Source organism: Furipterus horrens, unplaced genomic scaffold (assembly GCF_987537825.1).
Source record: "Furipterus horrens unplaced genomic scaffold, mFurHor1.1.pri manual_scaffold_17, whole genome shotgun sequence".
Classification (NCBI taxonomy): domain Eukaryota; kingdom Metazoa; phylum Chordata; class Mammalia; order Chiroptera; family Furipteridae; genus Furipterus; species Furipterus horrens.
This window is the reverse complement of record NW_028327187.1, coordinates 82516212-82540499: the sequence shown is the minus strand read 5'-3', so window position 1 is coordinate 82540499 and position 24288 is coordinate 82516212. Positions and strand designations below refer to the sequence as shown.

General features: G+C 47.1%; 1 protein-coding gene across 1 annotated transcript; it reads right to left on the bottom strand.

Annotated features, from left to right (window-relative positions):
* Positions 1 to 227: 227 nt before the first annotated feature.
* On the bottom strand, positions 228 to 23615 carry GRIPAP1 (GRIP1 associated protein 1). The gene is made up of 26 exons (XM_090265169.1): positions 23559 to 23615; positions 21291 to 21357; positions 21089 to 21150; positions 20149 to 20175; positions 19172 to 19279; positions 16264 to 16414; positions 15259 to 15443; positions 15035 to 15082; positions 13012 to 13043; positions 12863 to 12910; positions 12624 to 12723; positions 10809 to 10886; positions 10493 to 10585; positions 9623 to 9757; positions 8766 to 8861; positions 8302 to 8514; positions 8053 to 8166; positions 7180 to 7257; positions 6986 to 7081; positions 6808 to 6864; positions 6595 to 6694; positions 4713 to 4843; positions 3513 to 3635; positions 3291 to 3384; positions 2275 to 2429; positions 228 to 1438 (listed from the first exon to the last, which is right to left on the bottom strand). The coding sequence occupies exons 1-26, from the start codon at positions 23604 to 23606 to the stop codon at positions 1346 to 1348; spliced, it is 2532 nt and encodes an 843-aa protein (XP_090121295.1). The 5' UTR covers positions 23607 to 23615; the 3' UTR covers positions 228 to 1345.
* Between the last annotated feature and the right edge of the window lie 673 nt (positions 23616 to 24288).

The following is a 24288-nucleotide window of genomic DNA, read 5'->3' as shown; positions in this document are numbered from 1 at the left end:
CGGCATGGATGGGTTCAAACCCCAGCTTTGCTGACTTGCTGTGTCCTTGAGCAAGTGATCTACATTGTTTCCTCAACTGGCAGATGGAGAATTACCCCAGCTTGATGGTGTCGCTGGGAGCATTAAATGGAGTGATGTGAAAGGGGATGCACAGGGCATGGCGCACAGAGGGTTCATTTTCAGTAATTAAAGCTGTGTGGCGCTGGAGACCAGTAATGCAGGGCCAATTATAGCCTTTCAATCAATTTATCTCCATGTAATCCTCCATTTGCAAGCTCATTACACTCCTGATTTACCCATTTCTCCATTCCTACACCCACTCACTCACTCATCCATTTGTATATTTACCCCATCCACCAAACTACTCACCAGTCTGTCTCTACTTAACTCCCTCTGTCCATCCATCCATAGCCCTGCCCATCATTTATTCACCTACTTTCTCTTCTCATTCATTAGCTCATCCATTTGCCCACACATCCCTCCACGTTCCCTTAGCCCTCCATCTGTCCACTTACATTCCCACCTGTCTATCCTCTACCTGTCCACCTACCAATCCATCTATCCATCCATCTGTCCATTTATTTTTTAATCTATCCATCACTGATCCAAGCAACCTTCATTAGTCCATCCATCCACTTACCCATCCTTCCATCTGTCCACTCATCCATACCCACACCCCATACACATCCACCCACATATATATCTGCAGATATTTTTGCTCCACTCAGTCAACAGTCACTGAAGACAGCCTGGGTGAGGGTGGGTAAAAGAGAGTGAAGCTGTGGCCAGAGACCTCCCTCCCCATTGCAATGGTGTGACCTCACCACCCCGAGCACACCCCTACTGGTTGGAAAGAATGAGAGCTGACACTCAGTGGGTGGGCCCACCTGGCCAGATGATATTTTGGCTGTACAGCCTTCACACGCACACACGCAAACACACACACACACACATTGCTAGAATGCTGTACACGGGCCGGACCCCACCCAATACCCCCAATCCCAAATGCAGAGTAGCCAGGCTTCCAGACATAAATTAAAAATAAAATAAAATAAAGTTGGTCTCTGGGAAGGACAGCTCATGCAGAGATGAAGGCAAGTGCCCCTGGGAACCAGGGCCAAGGAGGACCAAAAATCCCTGTTCCTCCCCTCAGGGTCCTCACTCCCCAAGGACCACTGCCCTAAGATAGGGTCACTAACAACCAGCCATCAGGCCTCCAACCCCTTTAATGTCCAGTCTCCCAACTTATTTGATTTTGGTGCTGGCCCCCATTTCCCCACTTTAGCCCATGGGAATGGTGTTCTAGGGGTTGGTTGAGGAGGGAGTAAGGGCAGCCTGAAGGTGTTTAGCTGGCTTCTCTTGGTTGTAGGTCTGGGTCAGGGGACCCCACGCATTCTTTGCTGAGCCGCACAATTTCCTGGGACAGAACTTCCATGTCCTAAGAGACAAATAAACCATCAGGGGTCAGAGAAGGCAAGCTCCCTCACCAAGCCTGGGTGTCATCCTTCTCGCCTCATTAATCAATACCCAACTAAGTCTAGCCTGGGACAGGAAGGTGTTTGGAAAAGTTCACAAAGCCCCCAGCAGTGGGCTGGGCTCAGGAAAAGTGCAGGTATGAGGGTGTGGGAGCCTTTGGAGCTATGGATATGGATATGGGAGTGGGCTGTTCTGCTGTTCATGGTGTAGTGGAGGATATGACCCCCAACCCTGCCACCTGTTTTTTAGTAAACAGTGAGTTTGCTTCTCAGAAGCAGGTGTCAGGTCTGCATTCCTTCTGAGTCCTCCAGAGATAGGGGAAATATTTGAGTGGTAGGATGGGCAAGTGGACATGTGGGTAGATACATGAGGATCCATGGTAGGCAAATAGGTGGATAAATTAACTGTTCAGAGGACAGATGGAGGGCAACAGGTAGGCAGATGGATAAGTAGGTAAGAAAGAGAGAAGTAGGTCAGGAAATGGGTAGAAAGACATGGGGCAGATAATTAGATGGGTAAGAGGCAGAGGGACAAATAGTACGAGTGTGTTTATGGGAGACTTGGGTGACGGTGTGTATGAATGGATGAGTGGATGGATGCAAGGACAGAGGGAAAAGTGAACAACTAAACTGACAACAGTAACTTGACTAGAAGATGGGAAGATGAGGATGAAGGAATGGTTGGTGAATGGGGTAGGTGGATGGAGGGAATGGCAAGATGACCTAGGGGCTGTATGACAGATGATCCAGGAAGTCGGGTGGCTGCATGGACAGATGGGCAGGCTGGTAGGCTACTTGCCTTATGGAGGTGCATATTCTTGGTGAGCTGCTCCTCCAGCATGTTTTGTAGCTTCTTGTTCATCTCTCGAAGGTTCTCGTCACCTGGCTTCACTAGGTCTCTCAGGACACTGCCCAGCCCACTGCGGTCTGTGTGGCCTGCTGCCATGGACACATCTGCAAGGGCCCAGGCCGAGAGCTACCCCCTCAGCAGAACCAGAAGAGAAATGGCCAGAGACAGAGCAGAAAAGAAGGAAACAGAGAGTGGGGAAGGAAAGTGGGGGACAAGCCATATCATGTAAGGGGCAGAGGCTTAGCCGTGTGAACCCCAGTTGTCACTTGTCAGCTGTGCAACCCTGAGAAATGGGGATAATAACTAACCCATGGAGCTAGAAAATGTATATGACTGCATGTGAAGCACAGAGTGGTCAGCTCTCAGCGCATGTCAGTTGGTATTATTCTGATTCATAAGGGGAAAAAAGGGAGAGAAGAAGGTTTGAAAGAAAAGAGCAAAAGAAACAAAGATGGGGAGGGGGGAAGAAAGAGGAGAGAGGATGGAGGAAGGTGAGGAAGAGATAAGGACCCCAAAGGTATATACATACAGAGAAGGAAAATTTCTGAAAAAAATTTAAAAAAGGAAAATTTCTGGAGATGGAACAATATAGACAGGAACAGTGTAACAATATGAAGAGAGAATGGGGCAGAAAAAAGAGATAGGGAGAAGAGATAAGGGGGAGAGAGACAAGGAAGAGACACAGGGAGAAAAAAGGAGAAAGGGCAGAGAGACATACTAGAGAAAGGAGAGTGGAGAGATGACAGAGACTCAGAGAAGAGGGAGGAGCCGAGATAAGAGTCAGAACAGAAAAAAAGACACACAAGCATGGGCCTGCCCTGATCTGCCTTCCACCAGCTGTGGTCTTGTTAGTAACCTTGCTGAGTTCCAAGAGGAGAGGAGAGAAGCCTCAGCACTGGACAGTGGGGAAGGAGGGAGCAGGTGAGAGGCTGGATGAATGGTGCGGGCTGGGGAGGGCCACTGACCGATCCGGCTGTCCATGACGTAGGTCTCAATGATGGCGCTCTTCCGGCAGAGGTCCTCTGCCATGGAGGCGCTGCTCACTTCCAGGTGCTTCACCTATGGGATAGCCCAGCCCTCCTCAGACCCCTCGAATGCACATGTTCACACATGAGGAGGGGCCAGCTGAACATCAAACACCCCTCCCCAGCCTCCTGGCCACACAGGGACAAGCAGGCAGACAGCACCTTCTCTTCCAGCATCCATTTCTCCTGCTGTGTCTCTGCCAGGCGCTGAAAGAGCTCAGCCACTTCTTCATCTGATAGCTCTGCTGGCCTCGGGGGCTGGGCCTGAGGGCTGCTAGATAAGGACTGCAGGAAAGAGGAGGGGAGAGCCCAGCTTGGGCTCAGTGCAGAGGCCCCAGACAGGATCAGGGTTAAGAAAGAGAACCAAGCTAGGGATGAGGGGAGGGTGGGCTCTGCACCTAGGGTAGTAGTAAAGTCTCAGCACCCTCAGACTTGTTTCCCCTTTGCTTAAAGGGAGACCGGGACCACCATGTCATAGCCTTCTGGAGAGGATGGAGAACCCATAGCACATTTGACCTAAATTCTAGTTGACAGGAAAACTAGAGAAGAGAGGAAACAGCTAAATGATATCACCAGAAAGCCAGCAGGAAAATCCAAAAGGCAGAATACTTTCTGCAGGTCAACTGGGCTGGTCTCTTCTACAGGTTGGTGTCATGAAAAAAAGGGACCACACTAGATTCAAGAGACTTAAGGGACAAGGCAACGAGATGCAACATGTGCTCTGAAACTGAATGCTGGTTTATAGAAAACCAGCAATAAGTGACATTTTGGGGTCAACTGGAGAAATCTGATTAAGGTCAAAGTATTAGATGAGATGAAATTAACCAGTTGGGAGCGTAGAGATCAGCTGAACAAAAACAGGTTACTTATAATTTAATTTCGGCTTGAAAAAGAGAAAGAGGGTATGAACTAAGGATTTATAATGGTAATCTCTGGGTGCATATGTGAATGTTTTGGATTTTTTTTTTAATGTGTGTATTTTAAAATTTTTTCTATGATGCACACATATGGAAGAATAATAAAAAATTATTTCCAAACGAAAGTAGTTGGCAAGGAAGCTGGTATAATAGACAACAATAACAAGTGATGATTATGAGCTAGAAAAAGGAGTTCCTACAGAGGTGATGCACCTACTATGAACCACTTATTTTATGGCACCAGGAAAGGCAGAATTAGCCCACGGATGATGAAACAGAGGTTAGAGAGAGTAATTTGCCCATCCCCTTACTGAGCAATCTAAATCTAAGCTGGTGAGCTTGGGGAAAAGTTGAGAAAGAAATGTGTGTGCTAGGCCCAGAGGGAAAAATGAGGGCTCTAGAATTTGGAGAGGAGAGGCTGGAGCTGTCAGCTCTTGCCCCTTACCCTGGCTGGAATGGCCGAGCTCTCCTTCTCCCGCAAGATCTCCCGATAGCTGAAGGAGGAGACGCTACTGCTGTCCCCAGTCTGGGTCCGGCTTGGTGAGTTCATCTCTGAGAGAACCAGCTCCTCAAGGCCTGGGCAGAGAGGAAAGAGAAACCTGAGCCCCAGTTCCCCAGGGTCCCAGAGCATCGACTGGCAGGAAGAGGCAGAAATAGATTTGACAGAGATGGAAAGAGGCAAAAAGACACTTGGGAAGACAGGAGGATAGGGAGAGACAGAATCAGAAAAAGGAGCTGCCTTTCTAGGTGAATCCACACACATCAGAAGAGAAACAAAGGTGAAGAAAAGGGGGAAAGATCACGAAGTGGACACACACGGACATAAAAGTGGCATACGCACTCAGATTCAGCATACAAACAGCTGGAGAGGGCACAGGGGAACACCCACAAGCAAAGATAAAATCAGAGACAGCAAGCTGAAGCAGATGACGGAGGAAGAAACCCTGGATAAGGACATGAGTCAGAGCAGAGACAAGAAAAGATGGAGCTAACTCTTATAGCCAGGCACCTAAATCTGAATTTCATCTAACAAAGAGAATGTATAGCACACAATTTGAATATGTTTGTTGATTCATACACTAATCTGTAACAAAACAGAAATCAAACTCAGCTATAAAAAGAGGTTACTTCAGGAGACACAGTGCCCCAAAGAGACATGATTTAGTGAGAGATATATTCATTTTTGCCATGTCACATAAAACACGGCCACTGCCCTGGCTGATGCGACTCAGTGGATTGAGCACCGGCCTGTGAACCAAAGGGTCACTGGTTTGATTCCCAGTCAGGGCTCATGCCTGCGTTGCGACCAGGTCCCCAGTTGGGGGCACGTGAGAGGCAACCATACATTGATGTTTTTCTCCTTCTCTTCCCCTCTCTCTAAAAATAAATAAATAAATAATCTTAAAAAGAATGACCATTGTGTTTAAGCCTCTGCTCCTTCAGCTGCTTCGGGGTAACAGGATGGGGGGCTGATGCCATATCTTCAGGACCTCCAGCAAGAGCAGAATGGCTGTGGGGAGACAGCGAACAAGTTTTCTCTGAGCCTGTGATATGGGAGATGCACCAGAGCCATTACTGTATTGTATTTATTTATTTAAACATATTTTATAGGCCCTTTCTTTCTTTAAGAAAAAGTCTAAAGCAACTCAACTTTTGTTGTTGCTGTTGCTGAATCTTCTGACTTAAGTGGCAGAATAACATGGACTTTAGCTGCATAATGATCACACCACAGCATTGCTACCTGATTGTGAGTCTGTCTCCCTAGCTCAGCTTGGACTTCTTGGAGGACTGAGACAATGGAGGCTTTCCCATCAGGGACCCTGGACATGAGCGCAGGGCTCAGTCCATATTTATAGATGAGAGAATGGATGGAAGACATTTAGTGATACTGGGTAGGGGCAGGAGAGTGCCTGTGGTGGTGTGGGGCAACAGACAGAGGCACAGGCAGACAAAAGACAGAGAGAGAGAAGAGAGACAGAGATAGAGAGAGACAAAGACATAAAGGGAAAAAGACAAAAAAGGCAGGAGGAGAAAAGGAGAGAACTAGAAAAAGAAGCATGGAGAGAAAGGCAGATACAGAGAGATGACAGGAGCAGGCAGAGAGAAGAGAGAAAAAAGGAGAGGGATAGAGACACAGAAGATAATGCAGAGAAAAATAAAAACAGAAGAGAGAAAGACACAGAGAAATGGGAAAAGACGGACCAAGTTCAAGAGGGACAGAAGACACAGGAGAGCTGGTGGAGTGAGGTACAGGAAGCAACTTTGGCTTTCAGGCCCAAGTCCTGCCTCCCTGGATCTCAGCCTCCCTTGAGGTCTGGGTCTCTCACCAGAGCGGCTCTTGCTGTTGGTCAGGATGTCCTGCAGCCGCTCCTGTAGCTTATCTGCCCGTTTCCTCTCTAGGTGCAGCTGCCTCTTGAGATCCTTGAGCTTTGAGGGCACAGAGGGAAAGGGAAGGGCTGAGGCCCAGTGGGGGGCCACAGGTGGGGAGATGCAGGGCGGGGCAGGGGGCAGTGCTGGACATCTCCCCATCCCTATCATACCGCGGCACTGCCTTTTTTCTCCAGGATGCGCTGCCCATCCACTGTGTCCTTCACCTCCTATGTGATAAAGCATGGCTGGTGAGTGCCGGAATGGCTGCATGCACTGTGCTCCCTCCCTGCCCCATTACTGCAAGCCGAGGCCTCGGGTGTGTCTGGGGACCATGGAGGAAGCAGTAACCTGCTTCAGGCTGCTGATGGTCTTCAGGTGGCAGTCACGCTCCTCCTGGGCCTGCTGGAGCTGATCCAGAACACGCTGTAACTCCTCCTCCTTACTCTGCAAAGCAGAGGGCAGCTCAGGCCTCAACTCCAGTGATAGTCCTTTCACCAGAGCCTCTCCCTCCCCAGAGAAGGATGCCACCATGCAATAAGCACCTTCAGCTCATTAGCATGCTGCTCCTGACACTGCTTCAGGGCTTCCTCTTGTTTCTGTTGCTGCTGCTGCAGAGATTCCTATAAGACAAGTCCCAGGTCTGGCCACGGTCCCCCAGAGGACATCACGCCCAGTAAGAGGTATGAGGGACTGCAGCACGGGTTCCCCAGGTGTGCAGAAAAGACACTCCTGCAGGGAACATTGCGTGTCTTTAGACAATACACAGAAGTGTCACATCTGGGGCTGTGCTGTTCACATCCAAGACCAATATTTGCATTTATATTTCGTTTAATAAAACTTAATGCTGCATTTACTGCAGGCAAGGAATATTGTGAAGATTTTACATATGTTAACTCATTTTTACATACCCCTCAACAATACTCAGACAATAGATACTACTGTTATTCCCTTTTTACTGATGATGAAAACAGGCCACATAGAGGTCAGGAAACTTGGCCAAGGTCACACAGCTAGAAAGTGGCCCAGCGAGGACTCAAACCCAAGCAAATGACTGGATCCACCATCTATGCACCTCATGGCTCTGTGACACCACCTCTCATGTACTGCATTATCATGAGTTTTCCAGAAAATGGCAATAAAAGTTTTTGTTCAAATAAAATTAAGATATTACAATAATTTCCTGACGGAAGTACAATTTCAGAAGGAAGAGGTGCCTTTTCAAATTTGCAGATCTGACATTCTTCCTTATTGATGGCCATCCCTTAATCCCCTCCACAGGGCTATTATTGAGCCAGGGAGGCTGTGGAGATACCCAAATCCAGGGCATCTCAGAAAGTTCCAGGGCCTAACCACTCCTTGTTTCCTGGGTTGGCATGCTGCCTGACCAGCCTGAGGCTCACCTGGCACCAACTCACCTCAGCCTCCTTCAAGCGCCTTTCAAACCAGCCCTTGGCTCCATCCATAGAGTGTACCTGAGCTTGAAGTTCTTCCACTGTCTGCTGGAGATTCTCCAACTCCCGTGTTCGGGCCTGGGAGAGGACAGACTGTCATGGGCCAGGCAGGCAGAGGATTGGACACCTCACCCATGCCATCCCCTAGCCCATCAGCACTGTTGTGCTCCTCCTGTTTTAGAGATACAAGTGCATCATCATCTACCCATTCACCTTCTCCTCACGGATCTGGCCACGGAGTTCCTCCTCCTGCCGCTTCTTGTCTTCATGCAGCTCACGGAGCTCTCGCTCATAGCGGGCACGCACCCCCAGCACCTCCTTCTCATGCCGAAGTTGGATAGCTCCTAGCTCCTCCTTGTGCTGGGACTTCTCCTGCAGCGTTTCCATTGCTAGCTCATCCAGCATGGCCTTCCGCTTCTCAGCACACTGTGGGCCAGGAGGATGTCAGTCAACATTCTCCCCCAATGCCAAAGGCCCACAACCCTCTCCCCAGGTCCAAGGAAGGAACCAAACTCCACCTTCTCCCCATCCCCACAGAACTGGCTGTTAGTCACCCAACCTCATGAAACTGGTCACTTTGCGTCCCTTCCCTTTCCCATGGATTGGACCACATCACCTGCTCCATCCCTGTGAACCAGGCCAATCCTTCCCCTTGTAGCCTTCCCAGAGCTGCCCACCTTCCGAGCCTCCTGTAGTTCCTGGGTCAATTGTTCCTTCTCTTGCCCGATTTCTTGAAGCTGTTCCAGCAGCTGACTATTGGCCCATAATGACTCCTAATGAGCGGACAAACGAGGTGAGTTTGATAAAGAGTCCCCAAGAGGTGCTGGTCACCCGGGACACTTCTGGTAGACCATCTCCCAAAACCCTGTAAAGTGGGTATTGTCCTCTCTGTTCTACATGAGAAACGTAGTAGAGACTGCTAGCTGCTCTCCAGTATTTTCCCTTCATTGCCTAGCAATAGACTTTGAGGTTGGGCACATGGTGGTCTAGCTGATGTTTCCCTGCCTCCCTCACAGTTAGGTGAAGGCATGGAATTAAAAGTGGTGAGTATAACACACATTGTAAAGGAAAGGGGCATGCTGGGCCTTTCTTCCTTTCCTTTTTATTTCCCGATGAAATAAAAACACGTTGGTAAGGGAGTTTGAGCAAGCATCTTGGATAGTCTTGCGTTGAAGGTGGCAAAACAGCAATGCAAAAAGAACTGGATCACTGGTGATGGATCAGAAGCCATCGTCCCATCCTTGGGCAACCTAGCTAGACACTTACATGAGAGAGAACTAAACTTTTATTCAGTAGAAACCACTATTATTCTACTATCGATTATGGACTCAAAATGGCTCTTCCAACTAATTGAAGATGCTTAGTCTCAGAAGTGAAACAACTTGGTCTAGGACACACACGTGCTAATACATCAGGGAGCCACACTGGAAACCAGGTCTTCCTGACTGCACAGTCTTCCCACTGCACCTCATTGCAAACTCCACTGAGCCAGCACGAGAAACTAGGGGAAGAAGGTCACAACTATAGGTGTCACCTGAAGCTGGGAGCTGAGGTCGTCTTTCTGTCCCATGAGGTCCTCATACTCAGTCTGCCGCTGCTGCAACTCAAGTGTCAGCTCAGCAGTCTGTTCCCGGAGCATATTCAGCTCTTGGGTCTTTGCTGTTTGGATCTAGAGAACATAATGATGATGGAAAGTGGACTGAAAGAGGCCCCTGGGGGCCAATCACAAGGTGTGAACCTCCCAGTTCCAGGGAGACAGGAAGAGAAGTAGAAAGAGAACCAGGAAGAGAAAGGAAGAATTTCAAAGAGAAAAACAGGGAGAAAGATCAACAGGGGAATGGGTAAATGTAGTATTTTCATATAATGGGATACTACACAGAGATAAAAGAACAAACCAGTGCTACATAAGAATAAACCTCACAGACAAAATGCTACAGAAAGGAAGCCAGACACAAAAATGGGTGTCTAAGTCCGTCTGCATGAAGATAAAGGACAAACAAAACGAATCTATGTTGCTAGAAGGATGGTTATTTGGGGGGAAGTATGGATTGGGAAGAGGTAGAAGGGGCTGCTGGGGTGCAGAAAATGCTTTGTGTCTTGATCTGGGTGGAGGCTACATAGAGAGAGGTAGATAGTTAAAACAGACTAACAGACAGACAGACTGAGTGTACACTTAAGACTAGTCCACTTCTTGCACTTTACTGGAGAAGCAGGGATGGATGCAAGAGAGGCAGGAATGAATGGGCAAAGAGAAGAGTAGAAACCAACAGAAAGCAGCTGAGAATAAAACAGAAACAGGTAGGAGAACAGCATGATATCAGGGCTATGCTGCTCCAATATGGATCAGAAACAGGGAGACAGGGAGCTGGGGAGGGATCAGCGAGGGCTCCCAAGTGTCCTGTACCTGCTCCAGGGCAGCCAGGCTAGTCCTCAAGGCACTGTTCTCAGCCAAAAGTCCTTCTACTTGCTCCTGTGCATCTGCACTCTGGATGGATACCTGGCCCCACCCCCACAACAGGTAAGAGTGGGTCCAGAACAGGAGGACAGTCTAGAGAGGACACACACACACACACACACACACACACACACACACACACGTGCACACGGGAACCACAGTCAGGGAAAACAGGACCCCTGTGGCCTGGCTTGCCTGTATAATATCCACTGGTACTGCCCCTACCCTTGACCCCCACCTTCCTGAGCCCGCCCGTATGATGTACCTGATCTTGCAGGGCTCGCAGAGCTGCTGCATGTTCCAGGCGCTCCCCCTGTCGCTGATCTCTCAGCTCCGCCAAGCTCTGTGGGGACCAGGTCAGGGGAAGCCATTTTAGACCTCAGCCTCCCTGGGGTACATAGAACTATACAGACTCCCCCTTCGACCACCTGACAGCATGTGCCTAGCACTTGGGGGTGTCAAGATACTCAGCCAGCAGAGATCTTAGGTTCACCCAGACTCTTGGTCATTACCCCCAGGGACCTCAAGCACCCCTGTATCCCAGCTCCAAGCATCTCGGAAAACACTCAGGTTCCTGGTGATTTCAAACTCACACAGCCCCATCCATAATGGGTCTCACACTCACCCAGATTCCAGTTTGGAGGCCCCAGAATTCTCAGACACACTTAGCTCCCAGGGACTCCAGCTTCACCCAGACTCCAGAGCCCAACCTCTAGGGGTTTTAGACAAACTCAGCTCCTATATTTCTAACTGCCAAGAGTCTCAGACCCACACAAACTTACAGCCCCAGACCCTAGAGATCTCTAACTCATACAGTCTCCTAATTTTCAGTTCAAGGTGAGGTCTCAGACCAACAATCCCCCCGCATCATCTGCCACTCCTGTCCCCAGTCTCTGAATATCTTCAGACCTTCAGACCTAGCTAACTGAAGACCCAGCTTTACCCAGACTTCTGTTCCCAGCTCCTAGGAGCCTTAGGCCCACAAATCATCATATCCATAATCTACAGGACTTCAGACTCACCTACTCTAGGGGGAAGCCTGGAGGCTCTAAAATCACCCAACCCCCAACTCTATGGGATCTGAGCCCCAACTAGACTTTTTTTCTCCAGTCCCTGGATGTTTCCTACTCAGCAGTTTTCTATTCATAGTCCCCAGGGGTCTCATGACCACCCAGCACATGTGATCCAACTTCTTAAGTATCTCAGACCAATACCCTGAGGGTCTCAAATGCACCCAGCCTCCAGTCCCAACTGTTTCACCCTTGAAAGTCTTGTATCTACCCAGACCCCATAAGTCTCAAAGTCACCCAACCACCCTGGCTGGTGTGGCTCAGTGGGTTGAGTGCCTCAGTTGGAGGCATTCGAGAGGCAACCGATCAATGTTTCTCTTGCACATAAACATTTCTCTCCCTTTTTTTCTGCCTCCCTTCCCTACTCTCTAAAAAATTAATTAATTAACCTTGGCTGGTGTAGCTCAATGGATTGAGTGCCGGCTTGCAAACCAAAAGGTCACTAGTTCGATTCCCAGTCAGGGCACATGCCTGGGTTGTGGGCCATGTCCCCAGTTGTAGTTGTGCGAGAGGCAACCACACATTGATGTTTCTCTCCCTTTCTCCCTCCCTTCCCCTCTCTCACCCTCCCTTCCCTTCTCTCTAAAAATAAATAAAATAAAATAAAATAAAATAAATTTTGAAAAAGTCTCCCTACCTCCAGGGAGTTTCAGATTTTCAGATTCACTCCAATTCCTGGTTTCAGTCCCTAGTGACCACAAATTTCTCCAGACTCCTGTCTCTAATCCCACAGAGTTGCAGATTGATCCAAACTTATGGCACACATAGCCCCCAAGTCCTCAGTCCCCTGAAATCTCTGATTCATGGGAATTCCTAGTCCAACTCCAAGAGCTCTTAGGGCTCCCTAGTTCCCATTTTCCTAACTCTCGAGAGGCCCAGGACCCATCTAGTCCCTGTATTTCCAACATAAGAAATCTCAAACACCTCAATTAGTCTCCATAGTCCTCAGAGCAACTTAAGACTCCCAGCCCTGGTCCCTATCCCAATGATCTCAGAATTCAGCCCCTCACCTGATTGGCAGCTTCGAGCTCCTGCTGTAGCTTCTGAGTTCTAGCCAAATGGGCTTTGAGATCAGCTTCTTTCCGCTGTTGTAACTCCTCAATCTTGTTCCTAAGGGTGATGTGGGGTGGCAGGGGTACATTGACCATGGCCTAAGGCTCAATCTCCTAGCTCTGCCCTTGAGAACTTCAGTTAATTCTGTTGGGCACTGTCTCTGGTGTCCACCAATACACCCAACCCTGGTAGTTACCGGCTGTCATTGAATAGTGTCTCCTTTTCTGTCTGCAGACGGCAAAAACTGACCATGAAAGACAGACATACATGAGTAAATTCCATAAGTCAATTCTCTCCCTAGTCCCACCAAATCCCTTCCCCTTGCTCTGGAAAAAAGAAATTTACCTTTCTTGTTTCTTTTTCAGTTTCTCAGAGAGCTGGAGAGGGGAAAAGGGGTAAACAAATGATAATGATCATAATATTAGCAAAGACAAAAGTAAACAATATTTATAGACACTTCTTAAGTCCTTTTTGGAAGCTGAATTTACTTATGTTATCTCATGGAATTCTGAAAACAGTCCTGAGAAGTACTACTGGTTTTACAAATGGGGATACTGAGTGTCAGTGGGGTCTTTGGTTGCCCTGCTGGTCAGCAGCAACAATAGGACCTCCATCCAGTTCCCTCTGGCTCCAAATCCCAGCATTTATGTCCCTAACATATTAGCCAATGGCTACATAGTAGAATGACTAGGCTGGGAGGCCTGGAAAGCAGGATCATCATGACTGCTGTCCACAACACTCAGTCTCTAGTTCCTAAGATATGAGCCTGCAGTCTCTAAGTTCTTTGATGGAAGGATGAATGAATGGATGAACAAGGAGAGCTTGGAGGACACAGAAAAAATAATGGGGCCTATCAGGTACAAGATATAGTGAAACCACATTAGCCAATTCCATAATGAAAGTAAACAAACACAGGAGCCTGTCAGAATGAGGAGACAGAGAAGTATGGCCCAAAAGAGGGAACAGATCAAGGTTCCAGTGGGAGAACTAAGTGACGAGGAGCTAGCCAACCTAACAGACATAGAGTTCAAAACAGTGGTGATAAAGATGCTCACAGGCTTGACAGATATGCTTAAGTATGGCAAATGCATAAGAGAAGAAGTGAAGGCTATGCTAAGTGAAATGAAGGAAAATCCACAAGAAAACAATGGTGAAGAGAAGGAAACCGGGGTTCAAATCAATAATTTGGAACATAAGAAAGAAAAAAACAGTCAACCAGTACAGAATGAGGAAACAAGAATTAAAAAACATGAGGAGAGGCTCTGGGACAACTTTAAACATGCCAACATCTGAATCATAAGGGTGCCAGAAGGAGAAGAGGAAGAACAAGAAATTGAAAGCTTATGTGAAACAACAATGAATGAAAACTTCCCTGATTTGGTGAAGGAAATAGACATACAAGCCCAGAAAGCACAGAGTCCCAAACAAGCTAGACCCAAGGAGGACCACATCAACACACATCATAATTAAAATGCCAAAGGTTCAAGATAAAGAGACAATCTTAAGAGCAGCAAGAGAAAAGCAGAGAGTTACCTACAAAGGGGTGCCTATAAGACTATCAGCTAACTTCTCAAAAGAAACTTTGCAGGCAAAAAGGGACTGGAAAGAAGTATTCAAAGTGATGAAAAGCAAGGACCCACAACTAAGATTACTCTACCCAGCAAAGCTATCATTTAGAATATAGGGCGGATGAAGTGCTCCCCAGACAAAGTAAAGCTAAAGGAGTTCATCATCACCAAGCCACTGTTATATGAAATGTCAAAGGGACTTACTTAAGAAAAAGAAGATTAAATTATGAACATTAAAATGACAACAAACTCACAACTATCAACAACTGAACCTAAAAAATAAAAACAAAATCCAACTAAGCAAAGCAGAATAGGAACAGAATTATAGGTATAGGGATCATTTGGAGGGTTATCAGCTGGGAGGGGGAAGGGGGAGAAATGTGGAAATGGTGCAGGGATTAAGAAGCATAACTGGTTGATACAAAATAGACAGGGGGAAGCTAAGAATGGTATAGGAAAGGGTGAAGCCAAAGAACTTATATGCATGACCCATGGACATGAACTAAGGGGGATGGGACTGCTGGAGGGAAGGGGGGTACTGGGCGGAGGGGAGCAAAGGGAAAAAATATGGGACCACTGTAACAACATAATAAAATATACTTAAAAATAAAACCAATCAATAAATTAAAAATTTTTTTAAGAAAGAAAGCAACTCTGAGACATAAGCGTGAGTATCTCAATTTCACAGATGGTAAAACTGAGGCTAGAGAGGGTAGTCAGCCAGCTTTTGCATTCCTGGGGGAAGCATAGCAGGTGGGAAATGGGGTAAGATAAAGGCCAGAAAAGCCTGGCAGTCCCACCTTAGCAAGTTCTTCCTGAAGCCTGGACGTTTCAGCTTGCTTCATGCTCTACAGGGAAGGAAAGGGGAGGGAGTTATTGTAAGCAAGGGAGGATGTAGGCCTGTGCCTTCCCCTACTATTAGCCCATGACATGGTGATGTCACAAACATCTCCATGGAATCAAAAGCAGAGGTAGGGCATCTATCTGCCACCTGGCACCCCAGCTCCAACAAACCCAGATTCACCTCCAAGCCTTGTAGTTGCTCCCAGAGCAATTTCTTTTCCTCCTTCTCCATTTCCCACCTCAGCTCCACTTCTGCCAATGGCATAGGGGACAAGGTAGTGGGGGCTTGACCCTCCATGCGGTCCCTTTGGCCTTCATTGTCAGTTGGAGACTTCCTGGCTTCTTTTTCATAGCGCTCTTGCAGGGCTAGTGGGTAAAACAGAGATATATGATGGATAAGGTGACCTCTGAAGACCCTTGCTATATGACAAATAGGGAGAGAATTAACCTTCAATCTCTCAGATAGCAGAGACCCTGCCACAAATGACCACAAATTTACAAAGCCAAGGTTCAGCTTCATCCATACAAATCACAAATATTTTGAGCTCCAACAACCACTGAAATCCTATCATCAAATTAGACAAAATTGGTTTCCCAAGCCCTGCCAACAGTCCTCCAAGTCATGCCCACCGTCTTCCATTGACTACTTACAGCTGAATTCTTTCTATAGCCTCCTGATCCTGAGCCACATTCTATTGTCTCCCCCTTGATCGCCGAACTACCACCCAGTATCCCACAAGCCCCAGCTGCTCTCCAAAAGACAACACATCAGGATCTTCCCACATTCTATCAAGTTTTCTCTCAGCTTTCATCTCAGACCCCACTGACAATCTAGGCTCAGGATCTTGCCAACGCTCCTGCATTCCCCTTCTCCATTTAGCAAACATCTTTCTGATGTTCAATTTGTTAATCTGTAAAATCTGCTAGGTACCAGGCAGTGAACTAAACTCAGAAAGATACCACCTCTTATCTCTACTACAGTCTTCCAGGTGGTGGACATCACTACATGTACTTTACAAATGAGGAAGCTTTGTCTCAGAGAGGTGAAATGGCTTGTCCAAAGTCATACATTGGGGTTCATGGCAGGCTCAAGCTTGATTCTGAAGCCTTTCCATCTTTCCCAGGAAGGAAAACACCCTACTCAAGCCCCAAGGTTTCACACATCCCCAGGAGGGCCTCCATGTACCTGCCACATTCTTCTGCAAGGCTGTGTTTTCCGCCTGCAGTCTCAGCAGCTCCCCATCCACAACAGTCCCAGCTTGGGCATCCCCTGCCCTGGAAGCCTCATCCTTCAGTTGCCGGTTCTCTAGTTCCATCTGTTCCATCTGGCTGCAGAGCTGAGCAGGGGAAGAGTGAAGTAGCAGAATGGCAGAGAATCAGAGCAATATTTGCTGAAATGTATAAAGCACTTGGCCCATGCACTTTACAATTCATTTAATTCCCCTAATACTTTTGTGATGCAGATGCTCTCATACTCATTATCCTCACTTCACAGATAAGAATAAGGAGGCACAGATGTTAAATGACTTCAAATTCACACATCTGTTAAGTGGCAATCACAGAAGTTTGAGCAGACTGAGAACAATTTTCTGCTTGCCCACTCCAAGCTCACAGTTGCAATCCAAGACCTCAGGCTCCACTGGAAGTTGCTGGTCCAAGATGTCAGCATCACGGAGAGCCCCACCTCCATCCCTCTTCTTTGGAGGGGTCTGTGCCTGGGAGCCTAGGCACTACAGACAGCTTTCAAGGCATTTCCAGGGCCAGTGCTGCCCACAGCCCCATATCGTCAGCCTTTGGCTGTGGAGAGGTATACAATGCAAATAAACCTAAGCCAGCCCCTTTATCAATTCCTGGCTAAATTAGTTCTTACAGCAGACTTGACAAGATCCTGTATTCCATTTTCAGGTAAGACTGCTAAGATCTACAGAGAGTTTTTATTTTACTGCCTGGGATATTTTCTACCCAGAACGTTATTGCTTTGATCCGGTTCTTCATATGACTGGCTGCATCTTTCAGTGCTCTGTTTAAATGTTACCTTTCAAGTAATATTCCCCAACACAGAAACTCCAATATTCTCTAGCATAGTACTCTGTTATTTTTTTCTTACCTAGCACTAATCACAATTAAATTTAACTAATGTTTTTAATTTCTTAAAGCTCTGAAAAATTCTGGATCATAAATTCTGAATGGCAATTACATTTTATTTTGTAACATAGGGTCTTAAGCATGGAGTCTGAAACCAGACTGCTTGGATGTGAATTTCTACTCTGCCATTTATTAGCTGTGTGACCTTGAAACAAACTGCTTCATCTCTTGGGGGTTCAGTTTTCCTCATCTGTTAAATAGGGATACTAATAATATCATCAGCTTGCTGCAAGAATTAAATGATTGAATAATATAAAGCATATCAAACAGGACCTGGCACAGTTAACACTATATAACTGTCAGCTATCAGTACTAGTATTATTTGTTTACCATGTTACCATCTTTCTCCCCATCCTACTCCCAGAATATAAGCTCTCGGAGAGCGGGGACCATTTTGTGCCTCTCACAACTATTTCCATAACACAGAGCACACAGCATGTGCTCAACAACTATTCGTTGAAGGAACAAGTAAGCCGAAGTATCTTGGCAAATAAGTGGTGAAGGGAGGCAAGCCTTGAACTTGGGTCTCTTTGTGAGCACTTCCAGTTCCCAGAAGGAAGAGGAAAGTGTAAAGGAGGTTCTATACCTGGCCCAGGGCCTACCCCAAGGCAGGTGCTGGGAACATGAGCTAAATTTATGGAGGAACACCTGCCCCTGCCTCGCCGTGTAAGAACCATGATACCATTGAGGCTAAAGGCAAGAAGCAGTGAGAAGTGAGGTGATGATGTCAGCTGTATGTGAGCATCAGGGGCTCTGAGCCAGAGGGGGCAAAAACCCACTGGGAGGTGTTGTTTAAAGGAGTGATGTGGTAAGGCCTGCTGGTCAGGACACCCTTTAGGGCCTGGTCTAGTAGAAGAAGCTAGAAGTGAGGAGGCCAGTGAGGAGACTGTAACAACAGAGTAGGTGAAAGGTGGAAAGGGCTGAGGCGGGGCCAGGCCACAGGATGGATATAAAATTTTTAAATACTCAAGAAATATTTTAGAGGGAAAATAAATTAATAAAAGGATACTATTAGTAGCTAGCATCTACATAGCTGATACTATGTGCAAGGCTGTGTTCTAAGTAGATTACAGACATTTACCCATTCAATCCTTACAAAAGCCATGCAAAGTAGGTACTGTCATTATCATTATTTCCATTTTAAACACCTGAGAACCAAGAAATAGGCAGGTCAAGTGACATGCTCAAGGTTGCAGTTAGTAAAAGGTAGAGCCAAGTTTAATGTAGTCCTCCTGGCTCTTAATTACTACTTGCTAAATCACCTCTCCCAGTATTGTACCTGTTTAAAGTTTTGGGGGGGTGTTGCTTTGTTTTTCAAGGTCTTAAGCCCTACATTCTCATGTGGAGACTTGGAAATGCCATTCTGTTCTCATGAGACTTTTTTCCTTAAAACATACTAAAAACAGAAAATCATTGAGCATGAATACAGAATCGAGACAGGGAACAAAAGACAATGTCTCCAACTTCCCAGTAGGTTCAGATATAGCCAGGACACTAAAATCCACAAAGAGATAGAATTATCCAATCCAGGATGAATTATTTAGAACTAGAATCCCAAGATCATGTCAGGAAGAAAGAGAAAAGGGAAGCAGCTGGAACATTTGTCCACCCCACGTTAAACATAAGAACTTTACCTAAAACCCACCAAAATCCTGGGGCTCCATAACATCAGCCCCAAAATATACACAAGGAGATTAAAGCTCAGAGAAAAGGAACGACTTGGACAGAGACCAGAGGACCTCAGGGCTTGGAGCTTTCTAATCTCAGCACAGTAGGGTAGCCCCATTTGTCAAACCACTGCCCCCCAGCAGATAGCCAGGACCCGTTTCAGCACCATGGACAGTGGTCCAGGGCCAGCCTCTGTTTAACCACCCTCAGCTGCCCTCCAGCTTTAGCCCCGGTGGCCCTCTACCCCTAAAATGCCCCTTGTCTATCCCAGGCACCAGCACCTTGCTGAACTCAGCCATAAGAGTGCTGTTCTGCAAGCGGAAGTCCTCCTCCTGGCTGTGCAGCTTTGCCTGCAGCATCTCATTTTCATTCAGCAGCCCCTCGACTTCCTGCAGTGGAAGACATGGGCCAGGTCTCCAACAGGGGCAGAAAGGATGTGAGTCAGGGCAAAGGAACAGAGAGAAAGAAAATGACATGGGCGGGGAGAAAATAAGAGTACAGAGAATGAGACAAATAAAATCAGGAGATACAAGGAGAGAGAGAGAGAGAGATGCCAGGAGGGATAAAAGAGGTGGCAGGGAGGTAGAGAGACAGACATGAGGGAGTAGAGAAAAGGGAAGATGGGGAGGAAGAGAGGTCATGAGGGGAGAAGAGTGGTAGGAAAGAGAGGGGTAGATAGAAATAGAGGAGATAGGAGGTTGAGAGAGATGGGGAAAGGGGACGGATAGAGAAGAAGAAAAGGACGAAGAGGGAGAGAAGAAAAAAGAAAAGGTAGGAAGACAGAGAGATTGGATCAGAGACCAATAGATGGAGAACAGAACAGAGAGAGAGAGGAGAGAGGGGGTCAGAGAAAGAAATGAGTGAAGAAGAGATAGAGGAAAGGGAGAGAGAGAAACATGCAGTCAGAAGGAGATAAAAAAGAAAGAAATGATGGCAGAGATACATACAGGTTGGGGAGAGACAAAGAGAAGGTTGGGGAAAGAAACAAGAGTCAGAGAGAGAAGAACAGGAAGACAGAAACAGGGAGTCAGAAGGATAAAGAGAAAGGGAGAAGGAAAGACACACAAAGAGAGACACCAAGTGAGAGACGAACGAACACAGGAAAACAAAGACAGACAGAATCATATGGCAGTGAGCAGACAGTCACCATTGCAAGTGCCCAAACAGAGAAAGGCCAGTACTAGGAGATCCCAGCATACAGAAATATCCCCACTAAGATAGTCTCCCAGACACATTCACCCACCACAGGTTCCCTTACCTGAGCTTTCTTGCTCTTGCTCAGGGCCTAAAGGTGAGGGGGGAGAGAGAAAAGGTGAACAGAGAGGGACAAGTGTCGGGGGGGCAATAACTGGAGTTGGGGGATGGGAGCGTCTTTAACCACAGAACTTGATGACAATTCGTAGCCCACAGGAATGATGAGGTGAGTGAGTGGCATCCTGCTTACATCCTTTCCTCTAAGCTCTTAAGGCTATTCATGGATCTTAGTATTTAACCCAGGCTCAGACATTGTGGTTGTAGTACTACATCTGTCCAAACACATCTATGTGGATCCCTGCCATACATCACAGAAACTGCCGTTCCACTGCTGAGCTGCCGAGGGCATAGTCAGGTGAGAAAATCATCACCTTCCCAAAGAGAAGTCCAGTTTCCCGACTGCCAGACTTTCTGCATTCTGTATTCCTTCCTCTAACAAATATTTATGGACCACACATTATGTATAAAATTGTGCTATGCATGGGGATGGAGCAGTAAAGAAAGAGACAAAGGAAGGCCTTGAATGCCTTGAGAGGCCACAATAGCTTGTATGCTATCTCATATTCAGAGGACTGGAGAGGTCTCACTTTACCAACAGGACCAGGATAGGGATGGGAAATACGAGCACAAGGCAGGAGAGTGAGTAGAGAAGAGCAGGCAGATTCAAGGCAGATTTATCATTAGATCTGACTCTTGAGCTAGATGTTAGTGAACAAGAATAAGTAAGTAATTGACATTAAAAAGAATTAAGAGTAAATTAAAATTAATTGATAAATTAAGCAGAATTAGACAGAAAACTAAAGAGGCTTCCGTGAAAATTTTTTGAATGACCGACAGCATGTAACATTAGGTCTGGTTCATGGTAGATACTCACTGGACCAATGAATCAGTCATATGGCTACAGGGAAGCAAAGCATGGGTGAGTGAGCAGTGGAGGTAACTACCTTCTGAGCTTTGCTGAACTCCTTATCCAGGTAGGCAACCTTCTGTCGAAGACTGGTGAGTTCTGGTGTGGGGAAAGCAGGCAGTCTCAGCCTCAGTCTGTGGCCAGGAGCTGAAAGGTCTTCCTGCCAGGCCTCTGAGGTGTTTTCCCATGGCCTCTGCCCCCCAAAGCCACCCACATCTAATGAGACCCCCTTGGCTCACCAACACCATTCTTGCGTAATTCATCTGAAAGCTGATAGTTGTTTGTCCGGAGTTCCAGGAGCTGGGCCTTTGGGGAAAACAGGAAAGGAAAATAATTTGGTCAGGAATGTGCCTTTATTCTTATCATGAAGGTACCAATCCCCTGAGCCCCACAGACCCTGCTGCCCTCCATGTGCCTCTTGGTTACTCCTTAAGACCTATGCATAGTGCATCCTAAATGAGCTTCCAAATTCCAGCCCCAGCACCACATTCTGCAGTGCTAGTTATGATCTCCATCTCCCTGCTGCTTGCATTGCTCCTCTTCCTATCCACTATGTCCTGACCTAGTCAGGCTCTTGCTTATATGTGTTCCATGGCCTTCCATGCCCACAGGATAAAGTTCCTCCTCCTGCTCTGACTGGTGTGGCTCGGTTGGGCATCATCCAGCAAAGTGAAAGGTCATTAGTTCGATTCCCAGTCAGAGCACATGCCTGGGTTGTGGGTTCGGTCCCCAGTCATGGTATGTATGAGAGGCAATTGGTCAATGTTTCTCTCTCACACTGATGTTTCTCTCCCACTCTTTCTCTCTCCCTTTCCCTCTCTCTAAAAAAAAAAAAAAAAAAATTCCTCCTCCTCCTCCTCCTGGCTCACCTCGTCACATGCTAATCACTGTTCTATCTTTCTGTCAGGGGTGAGTGTTATCTATCTTCTTGGTCAGAGCAGGGAACAGGGGCTTGCCTTCTTTCTTCTTTCCCAATGGAAGATGGCCTAGTAGTCTCCTGACTAATTTCACTGAGTAAAGGCGGGCTTCCCAGGGTCCCTATCCCCAAGACTCTCAAAATATGTCCAATTCCCCTTTCAAGAATTGAGGGAAAGTGAAGTATGAACCATATCAAACAGCATAAACCTACTTACCAGCCCTGTAGTGCACTGATGCCAGTTCTTCCCAGAACCACTGTCCCTTACTCCACCAGGAGTTTTCCCTCCCCTGGCACCAGCCTCCATCCCACTGGTACTGTGCTAAAGGTCAGAAGGCTTGGCCTCTACAGAATCTTTCCTGCATCTATCCTCTTCTGGACCCAGTGGTCTGTCTCCCACAATCCTAATCCAATTGGCACACCCTTGGCACCCACCTAGAGACCCTATCCATCAGAGTCTAATGGTTTTCCCCATACTCTTGACCCAATGAAATCAATCTTCCTCACTCAAAGGTCCCCACCTCTCTCAGGATCTCCCCAGTCATGATCCAATGGGAAGACCCTACATCCTTCAGAGTCTTTCTTTCACAAGGCTTTGCATGGGCCAGTTGGATTCCTCTTACTCAGAAGCCCCTGCACAAGTTATACGGATCTTCTTCTTTCATGGCCCAGTGATCTCAACCTTCCACCTTCAGGGTCCCTCATACAGATCCCTCATTCAAACACCAATGGGTTACTTTTCCTCTCTCAGAGTTCCTCCTCTCCTCCCACAGGGTTTTCCCTTTTCAGTCTCCCCTACACAAAAGTCAATGGTCTTTCCCAGTAAGGAATTATCTCAACAAGGAACCACTCTGGCCTTTCATCCCATCTCAAGAATCCCCCCTCAAAAAATCAAGTGATCAGAGTACCCAGTTAGCATACTGCCCCAAAGCCCAATGATCTCCACTCCATGCAGTATAGCTCCTCTGGTCCTCTCTGGACTCCTTTCCCCAGGCCTAATGACCTCTAACCATCCAATGGTACTGTTCCTTCTTGGGATCCACTGCCACTACTCCCACAGGATATCCCCCTACCAGGAACAATGACAACATGTGGGGACTTTCCCCAATCCCCCGGCACAATAATATCTCCCACAAAAATTTCCACCTCCCACTGGGTTATGACATTGCCCTCTCAAGGCCCCCCCCACTATGACGTAAGTGACCCAACGCCCACTTCCTTCCTCTGCAGACAAAATGGTTTCTCTCTTTTAGGATCTCCTTCTCTCAAAACCTAACGTTATCATCATCCACTCACGGTGTCCCCTGCACAGGCTCAAACGTCTCATCCCCTTCAGGTCTGAGTCAGGTATCTCCCACTCTAGGACTCTCTCCTCTGCCCACAAGGCTCGCAGAATTCAATCCCTTAGAACCCAATAGTATCTCGCAATTCAATAGTCTCACTACTCAGAACCTCAGTTTCCCTTCTTTGGACCAACACTTTAAACTCAAGGTCCATCCCAACCAACCCCGTCTCAGTGCCGGTGGCACGATCTCTCTGTACCCCACCCCCAGTAGCCCAACCAGGTGGTTTTTTCCCCAGCGAGAAGCACCTGCATCCGCTGAAACTCCTCCTCAGACAGAGCTTGCGCCATGTTCATCCCCCCCGCCCCCCGACAGTTTTTTGCGCAGACGCAGCTGGTTCTACTGTCATTGTGAGGGTCGGACCAAACCACTCGCCAGGAATAGAGGGGGAGAAAACTAATCCAGAAGTTCAACGTTTTGGAGACAGAGGGAAAATAATGAAGTTGACAGGTCATATGAATTTCAGCTTAATATTTTACCAGAATATAGATCATCTGGTCTGGCTTTTGAGCTCTCAGAGAGTACCCATTGTGATGTGACACTATGGCATCCCTGTGTCAGAGGTAGACTCGTCGTGAAGGAAGTGTTTGCCGACAGAAAATCACCCTTTCACGGTTCTCCTTTAAGGAGAATGGTTGACTTAATAACCATAGAAATGAAAGCGGAAGCTCTGCGTAGGTCTTGTTCCCGCCCCCTCCTGTGTAACTACAAACGGGAATCCTGTCTGTCTTGAAACCCTTGGCTTTTCTTTTCTTTTTTCTTTTCTCTTCTCTTTTTTCTTTTCTTTCCTTCTACTTTTTTTTCCTAAAGATTTGGTGCTGATTTTCTATTTTCTTAATATGATGACGTACATCATGTTAGGTAAAGGACCTCGCCACCAATAAATTTAAAATACCGGAGACGAGCCCTGGCCCGGTGGCTCATTTGGTTGGAGCGTCCTCCTGTACATCAAGAGGTTGCGGGTTCAGCCCTGGCTGG